Source organism: Lissotriton vulgaris, chromosome 11, assembly GCF_964263255.1.
Source record: "Lissotriton vulgaris chromosome 11, aLisVul1.2, whole genome shotgun sequence".
Taxonomy (NCBI): domain Eukaryota; kingdom Metazoa; phylum Chordata; class Amphibia; order Caudata; family Salamandridae; genus Lissotriton; species Lissotriton vulgaris.
In genome coordinates this window covers 1004946127-1004959587 of record NC_141699.1, presented here as the reverse complement: position 1 = coordinate 1004959587, position 13461 = coordinate 1004946127, and the positions used below count along the sequence as shown (strand labels likewise).

Below are 13461 nucleotides of genomic sequence, written 5' to 3'. Positions count from 1 at the left end.
GTGAAAGGAATGATACAGAGCAAGCCTGCAAACTAAATCACTTTTAGAGCCATGCTAGATAAAAAAAAGAGCGCAAGACGCACAGGAAAAGTTCTTACCTAGTGAGGACATCCCGAGCTGAGCGTGCGTCCGAATTAAGAAAGCGAACTGCTTAAGGCTTGCGATGACGACAGTTGTGTGGGGCATGAAGCGTGCAGCCGTATGTGTCCGGGGCTACGGTGAGCTCTAAGGGAGCCCCGTCTGTTGGCAAAGCGAGGCGGGAGCCCACCCCGCCTTCGTGAATGCTGCTTGGTGCGGCCGGAGCAAGATTTCAGGCGGGGCTCCTGTGAGCAAGATGGAGCCCCACGTTTTGCTGCGCCAGGGACAGGTTGAAGAGGCGAGTCCCCCCTGCCATTGAGGAGACCAGCCTGGGACCAGCGCAGAGTCCCCACAAGAGCCGGTGAGTGGGGTTGAGCGGGAGGCATGCTGGACGCCGCGCCTGGACAGGACATGTGCACGCGTATGGTAAGAGCAGGAGTTGTGATAAAGATGTGAGCCGTACGCGTACACATCTCAGCTTCAGCACAGTCAGTCGATGTGCACGTGTACGGATTGCGGCATTATTAGAACTCCTGCTCGCACCATACGCATGCAGATCTCCTGTCCAGGCCTTGCCGTACGCGTGCACCTGTCCTGTCCCGCATCACAAAGCAAGTCGGCAACAATAGATCTCGTCTAGGCGCATAGCGCTGCATCGCTAGGCGAGACCTAAAAAAGGACAAGAGGACAAAAAAGCAAAGAAGAGGGAGTTAAATGTGGGAGACTATGTTTAGATTATGATTCCATCATCAGATCATAAACTACTGGGTATGTGGCAGGGACCTCACAAAGTGTTAGCTAAAGTGAACCCCATCACCTATCACATTGAACTAGATTCCTTTAGAAAAACCTCCCAAATACATCATAACAATCCCCTCTAGAAATGGGAAGGTCCCTACCAGTGCTAACAGGAGTACAAGTTAAAAACAAACCTCTCTTCCTACATAGTATAAATTCAGATTTAACCTCCTCCCTTAGACAAGAATTGATAAAGCACATACAGCCCTGTGCAGAGGTATTCTCTATTACGCCAAGTAGGACCAATGCAGTTGAACATGCTATACGCCCCCTGTGAAAACAGTAAGACTAAAACCCTACTGTATACTGGAAGATCATAGAGAAGTTAAAAAATCAGAAGTATATCAGATGTTACATACACATGGGGGTTACTGAGCCTTCCACCAGTAAGTGGCGTTCCCTGATTGTGTTAGTGCCAAAACTGGATGGCTCTGTCTGGTTCTGCATAGATTTCAGAGAAGGAAAATCTCACAATTCGACACAGTTCCCCCTTCCTAGGGCAGATTAAATCATGGAACGGTTGGGAGAAGCTCAATACATCAGAACCCTCAATTTATGTAAAGGGTATTAGAAGGTGCCCCTCCGAACTCACACAAAGAAAAAACTCCTTTTTCGACCCCAGAAGGCCTGTACCATTTTAAAGTATTGCCCTCTGGCTGCATAGCGCTCCTGCCACGTCCCAATGACTTATGAACAGGGTTTTACTACCCCATGCTAGGCATTCCACGGTGTATATTGATATCATTATATACAGCCATACTTGCAGCCAACAGATAGAGCATCTGCAGCAGTCTTAGACACCTTCAACTCCTATTGGTTAAAAGTTAATCCCAAGAAAAGGGTATTAGCTGCTAATTCTGTTAAATATCTGAGATATTTCCTTCCAGGTGGACACATAAGGCCACAACCTGAAACGTTTGCAGCCATTTCAAAGATTCCTATGCCTAAAACAAAAAGAGAATTGCGAGCCTTTTAAGGCTTACTTCCTGGAGGTGTTTTACACGGAGGCCCCCCTTCTCCGCTCGCTTTTTCAAAACACCCTTTACCCCTTTCAGACTTGTCTGCACGCCTGGATGATATATCTCTCCAGCTGAACCTTCTCACCACTGAACTACATGACCTTAAAGCCCTCTTAAACGATCTTTTCCCTGTGATCAGCTCCTTCCTCACCTCTGTGAATCTACCCAGAGCCTCCCCTAGTGTTAGTGAATGCATAGGCCAGTTTTTAGCGCCCTCCGTCTCGCAAACCATTTTCCTTAGCTAACGCGCCCTCCCGCCCCATAAGATTTGAGACCTATCTGGCGTCCAGTGATATCATTGACCTTCACAACTCATACTCTACTAGTTCCAACTCCAACATGAGCCCGCCGAGACAAATACAAACTATCCATTCTAACCTGTACAAAGAACCTCCGCACAATCTTAGAGGCATCAATAAACACAACCTCACAAGAGTGAACGTCATCCAGAGTCCTTCCCCCCACAAATCCTTTGCGGCTTAAATGTCTACTACTCAATTGCAGGTCAGCCAGTAAACACGCCTCCGACATCTTCGACCTCATCCTACACAATGATTTAGACATTATCATCCTCATTGAAACTTGGCTAAATCCCATCTCCACTCCTACCGTAGACCTCCTAGTACCTCCGACTCACAACATAATTAGGCTAGACAGAGCTCGGAAGTGGGGGTGGCCTAGCCTGTATTCATAGGAACACTCTCTCGATTTCTCACTTGGAGTCCTCTACGTTCTCCTCCTGTGAATACTTTTGTCTCAGCATCTCAAGTAATAACCTGCTGGTTTACAAACTTCACACTTTTTATCACCCCACGGGAGACAATCTCCCCTTCATCGAGCTACTAATGGAATTCATCTCTGGCAATGTCGACTCAGCTGTGTCCCAAATCTTCCTTGGTGATTTCAACCTTCACTGGTCTAACCCCAATGACCAAGCGGTAACTTGCCTTAAACCATTTTTTAATGGTCAAGAACTGTTTCAGCACTGTGATCAACTTACTCATAATAAAGGGGAAACTCTAGACCTCATTATTTCGAAAGGGCAGACCATCACATTAGATACCATTTCTCCTTGCAATTGGTCCAACCACCACTGCATCCTCTTCTATATTAACAGGGAGGTGTCGTTGAGGAAGGCTCAGCCAACGAAATCAAAGATCTGGAAAAGGGACCTCAGATCAATAAACTCAATCGAACTAGCAGCCCACTGTAAATCTGCCCTATCCTCCCAAGCTGACTTGGTAGAGGTTCAGTTACTCACTGACGCCTACAACTCGACCATCTTCAACATCATGGATGACATTGCACTACTCCAACAAAAAAATGGCTCGAGAAAAAAATCCAAACCATGGTACAATGACAATTTAAACACGGAACGCTGCAACCTTAGGGCAGCCAAATGTTCATGAAGATCCAAACCCTCCTTGGAACAACTAAAACTCCTTAGAGATGTTAGGAGCTACTACAACAACAAATCAAGAGCGCTAAGGCAGACTACTTCAGACCCCAACTTGATCAAGCTGTAAAACGCCCCAAGAAACATTTGAATTGGTCAAACAGCAATCAGTGGTAGGTCCAAACCACTCTGTCTCCAGAGGCAGCCCACCCTCTTGTGATGAACTTGCTGCTTTCTTCACTGAGAAATCAAGACTCATCACCATTGAACTCGCCTCTAAGAAGGCTCTACTGCCATCCTCTGGGCCAGCACCACCCCTTGACCTCTTAGAAAAGCGCAAACCGATCAGCTTAAACACTAAGAGCAATTTGTCATGGGGCACCTTTACCCCATTCAGTGGAAAAGACATCAACAAGATCTTTTAGAACGTAAACCCATCTAACCACTTCAGTGGCCCATTGGCCCCAGCCATCTTCGAAGAAATCAAAAATGTACTCATCCCCACCTGGACAAGGATTGTAAACGCTTCTCTATCACAAGGCACAATCCCAGACTGCCTAAAAGCAGCTCAGGGTTCACCTATACTAAAAAAAACTAACGCAGATAAAACTGACCTTAATAATTTCCGCCCTATCTACAACTTTCCCACCCTAGCCAAACTACTAGAAAAATGTGTACAATCCCAACTTTGTGCCCACATAGAGAAATTCCAACTCTTTGACCAGCATCAAGCCGGCTTTCGGAAGGGGCACAGTACTGAATCGGCTCTCACGCACGTTATGGATGACATTTTAAAAATGCTTGACCAAAATGATACCTGCCTCCTAATCCTCCTTGATCTTTCCTCTGCATTTGACACGGTTAATCACGAAAACCTCCTATCCATTCTGAACAACAGGATGGGTTTCTCGGTCGGGTGTTACAATGGTTCTCATCCTTCCTCCACCACAGATCACAAAGAGTCAAGGCAAACCTCTCCCAGCCCTCTCCAGTAGTCATGGGTGTCCCCCAAGGGTCCGTCCTATCTCCTATCCTCTTCAACCTTTTCTTTGAACCACTAGCTAATTCACTAAATTCCACGAGCATTCTCTTCCATATGTATGTGGACGACACACAACTTTATTTGAAAATCTCATCCCCGGATAACATCATCTCGTTCCACACTACCCTGACATCTACTCAAAATTGGTTAATTGAGAACCATCTCCTACTTAACACCTCCAAAACTGAATTCCTTCTCATCTCTCCTCCGAACCACATCCCCAAGCTAGACCTTTGGCTGACTCACCTCACTGCTTTTAACTGCACCCCTCTCATCATAGACTCGGCCAAATCTCTTGGTATAACCCTGGACAAGCACCTGAATATGAAGTATAAGGGAGCTAATCACTTGATGAGGACACTTAGAAATATCAAACCATTCCTTCCACAAAAGGATCTCAAGCAGGTGGTCCAAGCACTGGTCTTGCCGAGGCTAGACTACGGCAGCGCTACTCTCTGTAACCTTCCCAAATACACCCTGGCTCCCCTAAGGGCATCACTGAACGCAGCGGCCAGACTGGTCACAGGTACCGAACAAAATGAGCACACATCCCCAGTCCTCAAATCTCTCGAATGGTTGCCCTACAAAGATTGAATTCAGTTAAACATTGCCATTCTGGCGCACAAAGCCCTGCATTGCAAAATTCCCATGTACCAAGTGCAAACGCTTGAATTATCCTGTGGTGGGAGAGTCTCAAGAAGCGCTGACACATTCCTCCTGAAACCACTCATCCTTAGCAAAAAGAGAACTTGTCACTGAGCCTTTTCCGGCGCTGCCCCAAAGATATGGAACTCTCTTCCACCGGAAGTACGCAGAATCTCTTCAACGACTGCTTTCAAACTGGAAGCGAAAAGATTTCTAATGAACAAATTCTTACCTTAATTTGGGCTAGGTTCCCCTGCTTGAAATCATTGATACTACAACCATTGTACCATTATTTGATGCTGCTCTTCTTTACCGCATTGTGCGCCCCCCTCCGTAGCCCGCTATATGCCTGTTTGTTTTATTACTCTCCTTGATTCGTTTGTCTGGGAATTATGGGCTAGATGTAGGTAATTTGGATTTACCGATTCATAAATACCGAATTTTACCGATTCGGTATTTATGAATCGGTAAATCCAATGTAGGTAATAATTCGGTAAAAAATACCGAATCGGTAGGATTCGGAATTTACCGAATCGATATTTACTGATTCGGTATTTGCCATTGATTCCTATGGGCGTGTAGGCCATAGGAATGAATGTCAATTACCGAATCAGTAATTACAGAGTCGGTAAATACCGAAAAATTCAAGGGTGGCAGGGTGTCACTTTGACACCCTGTTGCACCCCTGTGTAGGGCTTGTTTGCCATGTTGCACACATACATGCCCTTAGGGCATGTATGAACATGCACAGATGTACATGCACAGATTTGCATATACACAGGTATTCGTTATTTACCAACAACTAATAGTTGGTGGTAAATAACGAATCCTTACAGCCCTGTGGCACTGTTTACAGTGTCACCTACATCTCAAAATACAGATGATTCGGTATTTTTACCGAATCAGTAATTTTACCGAATTGGTAAAAATAACCGATTTGGTAAATTTACCTAATCTGTAGTTTGAGATGCCCTACATCTCAGTATTCAAATACCGGTCGGTAACGGCCAAAAATAGGTATTTTCGGCCGTTACCGACCGGTATTTGGATACCTACATCTGGCCCTATGTGATTATTCCTGTTGTGTATTCTTACTTGATGTCGATATTGGTTTTATGTCCTGCCTTTCATTCTTTTGTAAAGCGCTCTGATTTCCTTCAGGATCAGGTTCGCGCTATAGAAAACGTTATAAATAAATAAGTGGTTACCCATTTGACTGACCTTCAAAAAAAAATCAGCAAGACAGAAGCAGAGTTCAGATACCCTTCACCTAATCTGATCAATGCTTTCAATTTCTTCAAGCAGGTATTGTTGTCCGAACCGGTTCTCACCAGCCCCAACTATAAGAAACCTTTTATAGCTTAAACCGATGCTCCAGATACAGGGCTAGGAGCTGTATCATCCCAACATGATGAACATGCGCAGATCGCACTATAACCAATATCAGTAGGAAACTCTTCCCCAGGGGAAGACAGTATGCAGCTATTGAAAAAGAAGCTTTGGCAATTAAATGGGCCATTAATGCATTACAATATTATTTAGAGGGCCGCAAACTTACACTCTGAACTGATCATGCCCCGTTAGAAAGGATCCAAAAGGGGATGATGGACTGGCTGGACTGTTCCCATGAGGGCACAGGGTCAGACTGATTTGCATATGGCCATGTCTGAACTGGGGTGGCGGAGTGAGCTAAAGAATGGTGATGAATTAAACCCAGATCATTTGACTGGGGGTGAGTGTTTGATTTGCTCAAACGCTCCGCCCATCATCCCCTTTTGTATCGCTTTGTTCGCCCTAAGTGTGGCAGGGTATGCTAAGACGTGAGTCCCTTGCTCACTTTGCCACTGTATTCAAGATGGCCTGGCTGATGAGGATTATGAATCCGAAACCGGTCCCAGGATGCTTGTTTCCGGTCCAGGGAAGATATGGCTTGGCAATTCGGGCTGGACTGTTCCCATGATATAAATGAGCAACAACGGTCCTTGACAAAAGGGAGATACACTCTTGAATAATTATAGGCCACAATCTGCGCTATAATGAACAGGAAGTCCAGCCGGACCTCAAAATTTAATCAATAATGTAATAGGTAGAATAACAGAACAACAAATAAACAGTGGGACACAATCCTGTATCCACAAGGCTAGACAAACAATTTACAATACACAAAGGTAGGGAATTTCTCAGGCAATTGAAAAGGAGGGAGCAGCTAAAATTAAGATAAAATCAATTAGCTTCGCTCATGTAGAAAAAACATAATTTTAGCACTTAATAGTGAACTGGTGTTTAGACTACATCAACTGTCGACGGCGTTTCAATCCAGTGAGAATTAAGGATCATCATCAGGACAACCAATGTATTGCCTGAATGTACACGCCTGTAATTACAAGGGGGAACAAAAGGACACATAGGGCATTGATTAGCAAGCTGTCCACTGCCAAGAACACAAAGCAGTCGGGTATTCATACCATGCTTAAGGTGGTACCTGCCATCCGTGTAGGTAAGTGCCAATCGGACAGTGCCAGGCGTACACGGCGCACGTGCATAAAAAAAGGTTCGCGTGCATAAAGGTGAGTTGGGCTGGGGTCAGTCATGCGTGTGTGCTTGTGTCAGGCAAGTGTCAGTCATAACCGTATGGATCCCACCAGGACCCTGGGGGGGCAGAGCAATCTGGGGCAGGCCAGGGGTATGCATTTACCAAAGGAGAAGGTACAATGAGACAACCGGGGTGCCTCGGAGAATGGCCCTGGGTATTGCTAAGGGCGTGGAGCCTAATGAAAGGGTGCCAAGGTTAAAATTAATCAAACCGGACAATCAGCGACCAAATGCTGGGGAGGGATGGAAGTGATTCTTACCTCAGAGTTACGGGTTCTTAGACAGCGGACGCTTCAGGGAATTGGAGAGATTCAAGGAAGGATCACTGTGGAAATAGTGCGTGATTAGGTTTGTGAAGGGCCGGTTATGCCGATTATTATAAAGGGGCAGGAAGCTGCTTACCAATTTGATATGATGGTCTCGCATTGGAGAGGAGTTGGGGGGTATATACGCGTGGACTGTTCCCATGAGGCACAGGGTCAGACTGATTTGCATATGGCCATGTCTGAACTGGGGTGGCGGAGTGAGCTAAAGAATGGTGATGGATTAAACCCAGATCATTTGACTTAAGGTGAGTGTTTGATTTGCTCCGTCCATCATCCCCTTTTTTATCGCTCCGTTAGAAAGGATGGCATAAAATAAAAGTAACAACGATCGTGTCCTTAGATGGTTTTTGGCTCTTCAGCCATTTCGCTTTCATACCCTCCATCGTTGGCCGGAGTCAGCAAACCAAATCAGATTACCTATCCAGATATCCCCAAGAGAGTTTTCTTGGTACCAACAAAGTAGGGGAAGGGGGACATGAGGACTTACATACCTAGGGATCCTCTCCTGCCCGTTCTCTGCCTTGCTGAGCTCTTGCTGTAGGTCCTCGACACTGTAAGACCTGGGAATGGAAAGAAAGGAAAATTAAGCAGACTGACGAATCAGTAAAAGAGACTTGTCTCTTTAAACAGACCCAAGGAACTAACCAATGGAAGGGCAACTGCGGAAAGAAAACAGAGGCGCGAACCCAGGAAAAGGGGAGAAGAACCACAGATGCAAGGTCCCAGGAGGACAGAACGGAATCTGAGGAAGGAAGAAATGCCCAGAATAATCCTGCCGAGTGGAAGAAGAGGCCATCTCAAAGGGAAACCGCTGCGGAAACCACCGGCCCAGAGAATCTCAACGGACCCAGTCTGGAGGACGAGGACGTCGAGTCAGACCCGGAGGATTGGTGCATATCCTCAAAAGATGCTGAGTAGCCGGTGAAACTCTGGACAGTTAAGGCAGAGCAAGTGAGTAGCGGGCCAGATTTTGAATATATCGGGAAGGAGAAGGAGGGAGTGGGAAGGATACAGAACACAGGCAGTGTTGGGGGAGGGTGTATTAGAACAGTGTACATTTTCCCAAGTCAAATATCTGAATCCAAAAGGAAATGCCAACATATAACTAAACATACATACACAATAAGGACAACAAGTCCCAAATACTCTGGGCGGAAAATTATAAAGAAAAAAGGAGATTGAAATCCCTATTGTATCCACACGAGTAGGGATGAAGGCAAATACATGAAAAGGGTTATTATATAGGAAACCGCGCGGATTAGACTTTCCTGAATAGTCCCAAGATACGGGATATATAATTTTTTTTTTTTCTCTTCTGATACTTCTAAATTCTCAAATGAGGAACGGAGGGAAAAAGGAAACATAAAAAAGGGGCGCTACTAATCTTTTAAGTCTAGTGAATGGCAGATCAGTCACACAATAACCTTCGGTTGCCTTCACTGGGACACTACTTCTTTTCCTACCTAACCACCAGATGTGTTGGTGACAGACTTCTAGGTATTATCTCTGGAATCGTTACTTACTTCTCGTTTCTTTTTTCCGCTGACAATCCGGGTAACGCAGCCACACTTGAAGACCTAGAGAAGAAAAGAAGAAGACAGAAAATCAATATTTGAAGAGATTTTCATTAACATTTACGTATATAAATATCGCAATACTTTGAATAAAAGACACCACTGAGAAACAAATTAAGCCTCCACGTCTGTACATACAGCCCAGTCTCCTAAAAGTACCACAAGTGGTGTCAGAAGTGGGATCTGGAAGCATGGAGGCGGTGGTGAACAAGATGAATGAGAGCCATGAGAAGCCCGAGCAGGCGATGGAAAAATTCCTCAATACAGCAGCGGAAGATTGTAAATTGTAAATTGTGTGTGTCTTGTAAAGCGCACTGCTACCCGCACCGCAGGCCTCGTAGTGCTATAGACCGCTGGGGAACCCGTCCTGGCTTTCCCTGTGAGATAGTCCCTCCTGGGAGTCTCCAAGGTGAAACCAGGCATCCCCGGCGTTTGTGAGGGGCCGTTGTGGAGATGAGGCAAGCTAATGCCCAGAGTTGCCGAGTGGGATCTCTGGTTGGAGTAGGCACCGATGCGAGAATTATCGAGTCTGCTGATCCTGGTCCAAGACCCTGCTGCGTCGTGAATCGAACCCTGGTCCCGGGCCGTTCTCTGCTCTCGGGTCTGCCGCCTCTAACCAGTGAGCCACACCACTCCACTGGAAGCAATACACAAGACCCTGACAACACAATATACGATGCAGGAGACAGCCATTGGAAGATTGGCCGATACCCTGGGACAACAAAGAGGGCATACCACGTTGCCCTCAGTGGTTCTGCAGAAGATCCATATTTTTTCTTTAACAATTTCAAAAGCATGGCACAGGCCGCAGCCTGGCTGGCTGACGGATGGAGGCAATATCTAGATCCTTTGTTAATGGGGGCGTTACAATCCATCTGAGTACTATTCCCGATACTGAGATAAAAGGAACATTCTGGAGCGATTGGGGTTTGATGATGAAACTTACAGAATAAAATTGCATCATCTTAAAGAAGGAGCCCAAGAAATACCCATGGCATTTTATTACAGGGTGAAAGACTTAACTGACCGTTGGATAAAACCCCTCACAGCAACTAAGGAGGACATAATGGAAAAGATATACCTGGAGCAATACCTCACCTCATCCATCCTACCATACAGGAATGGGTAAGACAGCATACCCATCTAACTCTAGAACGAGATGTTGAAATAGTTAATGCCTGAAGTCAATCTCAGGAACTACAAAAAAGGAGGGATGATTCAAACTGAAGAAGACCAAGTTCAGTACCTGTTCGTCATCTGACTCTATTGCCTGGTCCTGAAGTGCAGAGTACCATACCTAGACCACACATTTCCAATGTGGAAGATTCTGACATATAGCACGATTCGGTCCTCACCAGCACTCGGGGGCTTAATCAGCGGACAGCGTCTTCCTGCACAGGGGACAGTGTACCTTTTCTCCTGCCCACGGACCCAGCAAACCAGCTCCACCAGCCGTGAGGGGCCAACAAACTACATCCCCCAGACGCCCTAGAGGCGCACCAGCGGATTTCTGCCCAAGGAGGCGTGATTAAAGGACTTCAGTCCCGGCAAAGCGGGGGGCTCACCAGCACTCGGGGGCTTAATCAGCGGACAGCGTCTTCCTGCACAGGGGGACAGTGTACCTTTTCTCCTGCCCACGGACCCAGCAAACCAGCTCCACCGGCCGTGAGGGGCCAACAAACTACATCCCCCAGACGCCCTAGCGGCGCACCAGCGGATTTCCGCCCAAGGAGGCGTGATTAAAGGACTTCAGTCCCTGCGTCGCGGGACCGCGCGTGGGGCGACGACCGGGGCGAAGCCCGGGCAAAGGGCGGGCCCTCTGTGGCCCTCAGAGGCACGAGGAGGCAGGGCAGGGCCACCCCCTTTCACATCTTTCCTGCTTCTTACTGGCCAAAGGAGGTAAACTTTATTGACTGATAATAGTGACCGTCTTGATTCACACTTGGCCTACAGAAATAGACTTTTGACATTGTACACTGGCCCAGCACTGGTGTTAACTGTTGTTATCGTCTTACTTTCATATATAAAAGCTATCTACATTATGGCCGGTACAGGGGCCATAGATTATACTAACACCCGTGGGGGGCACGGGAACCGTAGTTCGGTTAATCTAAATGTCAGTCGTGATTCCCCTTTGGCGACAACTAACTACTGCCAACCTCTATCCTTATTGGAAGAACTTAATGCGCTTTGTAAAACCAATTACACCTGGATGCAAGAGGGATATGAACAACTAGGTGCCCAAACAAATATAAGTCCTAAGCATAATATACCACCTAACCCCAAAATAACCCACTGGGGAAGCCACTCTCTAACTACAGCTAAAGATAGTATTTCCATAACAACTTACCCTCAGACTCCCCCTACTAAAAGAAAGCGGCACGCAAGTTCCCCCTTGGCCTCTAGCCATTCTCCGCAATCACCTAGGGCATGCTCAATTTCTGATTCTCCCCTATCCTGCTTACCAACTGACCCATTGGCATTGATTGAACATATTGTTAAATCTGTAATATTCCCAATGGTTAAAAAATGTATGGTAATAGGGGAAAAAGTTACCTATATAGAAGAGACGACGAAGGCTAACGCTATCCTTTTAGAAAGCCTGGTAAGAGCTAACAACGTAGCACCCGCAGTCACTGCCGATCTCCTAATAACTTCGACTCAAAGCAGTACTCCTACTACCCTGTCATCCACACGTAAAAAATTTAAAAAGCCTCTACCAACCAATACTCGGCAGACAACAATAAAAAGGGTAACACCACAGAGCCCTGATAAAAGAGAAGGGTCATCTAAAGTTCCAACGCCCCTAGAGAGGATTTCACCCAAAAATGGCTACAGGCAAAGAAAAATTAATCGAATTGATCTTCCGCCGGAGGCAGCCCCATTTGTATGTATCCTATCAGGCGTGCCCGAATTAAGTATTGAAAAGATTGAGGGACAAACTGAGCTGGCAAATAAGGTAACTTTTTGGCTAACAAAGAACAGGCCCCTTCCACCAAACATCGATGGAAAAATGTTGAATGTCAGAAGGGTGAAATGGTTGGGTCCCCTAATTAAAGATACAGCGGGTGATCTGATTCTTGTAAACTTTAGGGATCCTCGTGTTGTCCCTTACCTACTGGGGTGGCAACCGCAAAGGGGCGACGGCCCAATAGTCTTAAAGGAATTGAGAGATTTTTACCCCAGAGCCGCATACATGCCCCCAGTAAGATTTAAGACTGGAAGGAATCACTGTAGGGGCAATAATGGCCATACACTCAGCAACTACAAGCCACTCACTCGCAATTACTTCTCTGTACACTCAGATACAGATCGGGTGTATTGACCTGACCCGATCCTCGAAGGGTCTGACCATAAAATTCTGATGCCTGGGGCTGCTTATTGCCATTGTCATTGCTTCTCCAGGATTATTGCAGGGGAGGTGGCATTAAGTGTAGGAAATCTGCTATGTTTAGATTGATAACATGTTGATTGAATGAGGGCTGTATTCCCCTTTTTTTAATGAACGAAATCCCTTGTTTTAATGCACTCTGCACTTTTTTCGTACTACTCAAAAATCGTTTGTAACATTGTGGTAAACTTATTGTATGGTATTTCTTTTTATTATGTATTGATATGAATGTATTTTAATAACTGTATTGTGCTTTTATGGTTGTTTTGTTTCAACCGAATAAAGCTTATTGACATTGATTCAGTCCTCAAAAGGAAGTGCCCTAAGAAACAGAAATGACTCAAGTCCTATATAATAATGCTGCGAGGAATCGTCTCCCTTATGATTGTGAGGTATCCGTTAATGATGTACTAGTTATTGCCTTGGTAGACACCGGATGTCTGCAAAGTGTTATGCAGCCCCAAGTCTTACCCAATCCTACTCTTCAAACTCATGAAATAGAGAATATTCAATGTGTACATGGGGAGAGTGAAAGATACCCCGTAGCAGAAATACGCCTACAACACAGAGATCTACCGGCTGTTACCCTCAAAGCGGGTC

The 13461-nt window shown here is 45.8% G+C and overlaps 1 protein-coding gene across 6 annotated transcripts in view; it reads right to left on the bottom strand.

Moving 5' to 3' along the window:
• Window positions 1-13461, bottom strand: part of LRRC34 (leucine rich repeat containing 34) — a 327003-nt gene that overhangs the window by 291755 nt on the left and 21787 nt on the right. For 5 of the 6 annotated variants that reach the window (XM_086944309.1, XM_086944306.1, XM_086944307.1 and 2 more), the window contains exons 2-3: window positions 9420-9473; window positions 8388-8456 (exon numbers count right to left, since the gene is read on the bottom strand). The exons of the other annotated variant lie outside the window; for it this stretch is intronic. In XM_086944309.1, coding sequence (XP_086800435.1) covers window positions 8388-8456; window positions 9420-9473 — 123 coding nt within the window. The remainder of the gene's footprint in view (window positions 1-8387; window positions 8457-9419; window positions 9474-13461) is intronic. 6 annotated transcript variants of the gene reach the window in all.